We start from the raw sequence: 3,744 nt of genomic DNA, 5'->3' as shown, positions 1-3,744 counted from the left end.
CAATCCTCATTCCCAGCAGCCCCATAGAAGAAGGATTATGTTCCTCTTTTAACGGACAAGGTCACTGAAGCACAAGGGTGACCGTGTGTCCCCCTAGGTCAGTCAGCAAGATATCTGGATTCCACGCCTCAGCATTAGCCTTGACAGGATGCTAGTTAAACAAGGAGAACTGTTTCCAGCTCTCAAGTGTACCTAGACAGCCTCTCCCTGTGGGAGGACAGCTTGGAGGAGCTTCACTAGATAACAGTGGGGGAAAAGAGAAAAAATGTTCTTTATAGATCTCTTGGCTGCCGGGGATAGTAGTGGAGGGACTCTGTCACTCACCTCATTTGCCTTCAGAGGGGCCGCACGGTCAGGGTCAGTGTCCCTATCTCCTGCCTCCCTTCTTCCCCCAGAGCAACCTTTAACCCCCCACCACCCATGTGCACCAAGCTACCTACCCCCACTGGTTTTCAGATAGTCTGAGCCACTGGGTGGATAGCTGCTGAGTATGGAGAAGAGAGACTCAGGGGCCTCCTTGTGTTGGCGACTGCTTCTGCTGTTGCTACTACTAATGCTGCCTCCCACCCACCAGGGACGGCCCCTGAGACACACTGACCCTATCCAGGTGCAAGAACGAGATAGAATTCTCAGCTTCTGTGTGCTTAAATGAGCTTCATCTTAGCCCTGCCTTTCCCCTTCCCCTTTTTCTCCTCCTCTGACCCTGGAACTGTACCTTTCTATCTCTGAAATGTCTTTGGTCAGCTTTTTTTTTTTTTTTTTTTTTTTTTTTTTCCTGACAGAGTGCCCAGGACTCTCCTGCTAAGTACCTCAGCAATGGCCCAGGACAAGAGCCTGTCACGGTTATGACCATTGACCTCACTGAAATCAGCAAGTATGGGAGCCACTGGGCCTCTTAACCCAGTCCTCTGATCTCCCGTTCCCACCCCACCTGCTCTCTCCCTTCACCTATCCGTTTTCTCCCTGAATTCCTCTTCCCCAACACTGGAACCCCCCCCACACACACACACACCATATCCAGTCTTCCTTTCTGTGTCTTTCCAGACCCCATTCCTCCTTTGAGTTTCGAACCTGGGATCCAGAGGGAGTGATTTTTTATGGGGACACCAACACTGAAGATGACTGGTTCCTGCTGGGACTGCGAGCTGGCCAGCTTGAAATCCAGCTACACAATGCCTGGGCTCGGCTCACAGTAGGCTTTGGCCCTCGGCTGGATGACGGGAGATGGCACCCGGTAAGAGAACTCTGCCTTCGTGGGGAGGGGTCACCTTGATGTCATCTGGGGGAGAGCAGGAGCCTCCATTCAGCCTGGTCCTCTGTCTCAGCCACACACAATCCCTGGGAAGTATCTATTCTTGTCCCGGTTTCATCAGATGGGAATCCCAAGGCTGAGTCAGTATGTCAGCGACACAGTCTGAGTGAGCCAAGCACCCGTGTTCCAGAACATCTTCTTTCAGCTGTACTAGGCTGCCCCGAGGCAGGCTCAGGACCCTCTCACTCTGCCTCTGACCACCTCCTGTAGGTGGAGCTGAAGATGAACGGGGATTCACTGCTGCTGTGGGTGGATGGGAAGGAGATGCTATGCCTGAGACAAATCTCTGCATCCCTGGCTGACCACTCCCAGCGCAGCATCAGGATTGCACTAGGGGGGCTACTCCTCCCTATTTCCAAACTTCGGTTTCCGGTAACTATATCCTAGGGCTAAGCTGTGGAAATCTAAGTTCAGGTTTTAGGGAGAGGGAGGTCCATCCAGCAAAAGCTACATGGGGAAGAGCTAAACACTTATATTTCAGAAGAAATTTGCTATAGTTTTGGGGGCTCAGATGCCCTAATTCCACCTCCCAATAGTTTCCTTTCCTTCCACTCCCACCCCCTTCAGCTCATGCCTGCCATGGACGGCTGTATTCGGCAAGATATCTGGCTGGACCACCAGGCCCAGCTCTCAGCCTCTGCCCGCCTTGGAAACTGTGATGTGGACCTGCAACCTGGATTGTTCTTCCCTCCAGGGACCCACGCAGAATTCAGTCTCCAAGGTGGACCTTTTAAAGTCTCTTTCTCCTCTATGGGCAGCTCTGCCTTCTGCTGTCTCTCTTTAACACTGTGCTCATCTCTCCATAAAACCCAAGTCTTAAGGCCTAAGAAGGATCATCTCTCTCTCTCTCTCTCTCTCTCTAGACATTCCCCAGCCTCATGCAGACCCCTGGACCTTTTCTCTGGAGCTAGGATTTAAGCTGGTGGATGGCTCAGGACGACTCCTTGCTCTTGGGACAGGAACAAATTCTTCTTGGCTTAACCTTCATCTCCAAAACCAAGTAAAGGGACAGGGTGGGATGCTGGCTGTATTTAGTGGATTATGGGAAAATGAGGCAAGGGGGGCTTTTAATAGTAGAAAGGCTTAAGGGGAAATCCTGGGACATATCTTGTTATTGTCCACAGAATGCAAACAGCTTTTACCTAGAATGCATGTTTATTTGGGTCTGGAGATTTTTCACAGAAGGTCAAACCAGGAAGCTGCATGGGAATATAGATCAGAGGCAAAATCACAGTAGCTAGTGGGACTACAAGGCTGCTCATTCTTTCCTGTCTTAATGCCCGTCTCTGCCCCACCCACTGCAGAGCGTGGTTCTGTCTTCTGAGGCAAAACCTAAGGTAGTTTTACCCTTGGACATGGGACTCCTTCTTCAGCTGACGCTGGATAGAGTCAAAGTGGCCTTGAGCCAAGGACCAAAGACAGAAGTCCTTTCTATGTCTCTTTTGAGACCTGCCTCCCTCTGGACACTCTGGTCCCACCCTCAGGGCCATCTCTCCCTTGGGCCTTTACCAGGTAAGAGAAGGCCTTAGAAGTATATTAGCTGAAGAAGAGAGAACACATTCTGAGGGGAAGGAGATTGCTTGGAGGAAAGAGAGGGGTGACTTGTGGGGTGTTGCTCAAGCACTGAGTGCCTGAGGCCTGTGGTTTTATAACTAAAAAATAAAAGTGGAATAGAAAGGGAGCAGGCTTGTGTGTGTATGTGTGTGTGTGTCTGTACACACACACAATCAACAAACACTGGAGAGGCTCAGGCAGGAAGACTGCATGTGCAAGGCTAGCCTGGGCTACATAGCAAAACTCAGTCTAAAAAAGAAATCTTTAAATGGGTGAGGAAATTATTGTGGAAATTCAGACTATGGGGCGGGAGCTACGGGGTCTAAGCCATCCTGATGGTCTGCACCATTTTCCTCCTCTAGGAGAGAGATCTTCTGCTTCCTTCTGCCTGAGTGACCTTTGGGTACAAGGACAGAGACTGGACATAGACCAGGCCCTGAGCAGAAGCCAGGACATCTGGACTCACAGCTGCCCCCAGAGACCTAGCAACGATACCCGCACCTCCCATTAGCTCCTTCTGAGAAGCAGACAAGGTGGTACACATCTTTAAAGCCAGGAGAGGTGAAGTTGGGAGAATCGGGACTTCAAGAGTATCCTTGGCTACATAACATGTTTGAGACCAGCCCAGGCTACATGAAACCCTGTCTTTAAAAATAAAAAAAAGAACTTTGGATGCAACTGATTTCATTTATTCAACAAATATTTGCTGTGCTCTGGTAGTGGACCAGGCAGTGAGGCAAGCGGTGAGATGTATTGAAGAGCAAAACAGCCGTTCTTCCTTTGGATGCTCATGGAGCCACAGGAGAGGCGGGTTTGCTTCAAAGGGCAACAGACAGAAGGATAACTGGAAGATGTATGTGTGCACAGAGACGACGAGG

General features: G+C 50.3%; 1 protein-coding gene across 3 annotated transcripts; it reads left to right on the top strand.

Moving 5' to 3' along the window:
- The first annotated feature begins 447 nt into the window (after positions 1–447).
- Shbg (sex hormone binding globulin) lies at positions 448–3,528 on the top strand. 3 transcript variants are annotated; one of them, XM_021177623.1, is made up of 8 exons: positions 448–607; positions 783–874; positions 1,045–1,234; positions 1,523–1,684; positions 1,880–2,033; positions 2,176–2,312; positions 2,617–2,824; positions 3,229–3,528. In XM_021177623.1, the coding sequence occupies exons 1-8, from the start codon at positions 491–493 to the stop codon at positions 3,375–3,377; spliced, it is 1,209 nt and encodes a 402-aa protein (XP_021033282.1). In that variant the 5' UTR covers positions 448–490; the 3' UTR covers positions 3,378–3,528. The 3 variants fall into 3 exon arrangements, with proteins under 3 accessions (XP_021033282.1, XP_021033283.1, XP_021033284.1); XM_021177624.2 differs by lacking the exon at positions 1,523–1,684 and having other exon boundaries at positions 477–607; positions 3,229–3,504; XM_021177625.2 differs by lacking the exon at positions 2,617–2,824 and having other exon boundaries at positions 477–607; positions 3,229–3,322.
- Positions 3,529–3,744: the final 216 nt, after the last annotated feature.

The sequence above is a fragment of the Mus caroli genome, chromosome 11 (assembly GCF_900094665.2).
Source record: "Mus caroli chromosome 11, CAROLI_EIJ_v1.1, whole genome shotgun sequence".
In the NCBI taxonomy this organism is placed as follows: domain Eukaryota; kingdom Metazoa; phylum Chordata; class Mammalia; order Rodentia; family Muridae; genus Mus; species Mus caroli.
Note: the sequence above shows the minus strand (reverse complement) of the source record. Positions and strands in the feature narration are given on the sequence as shown.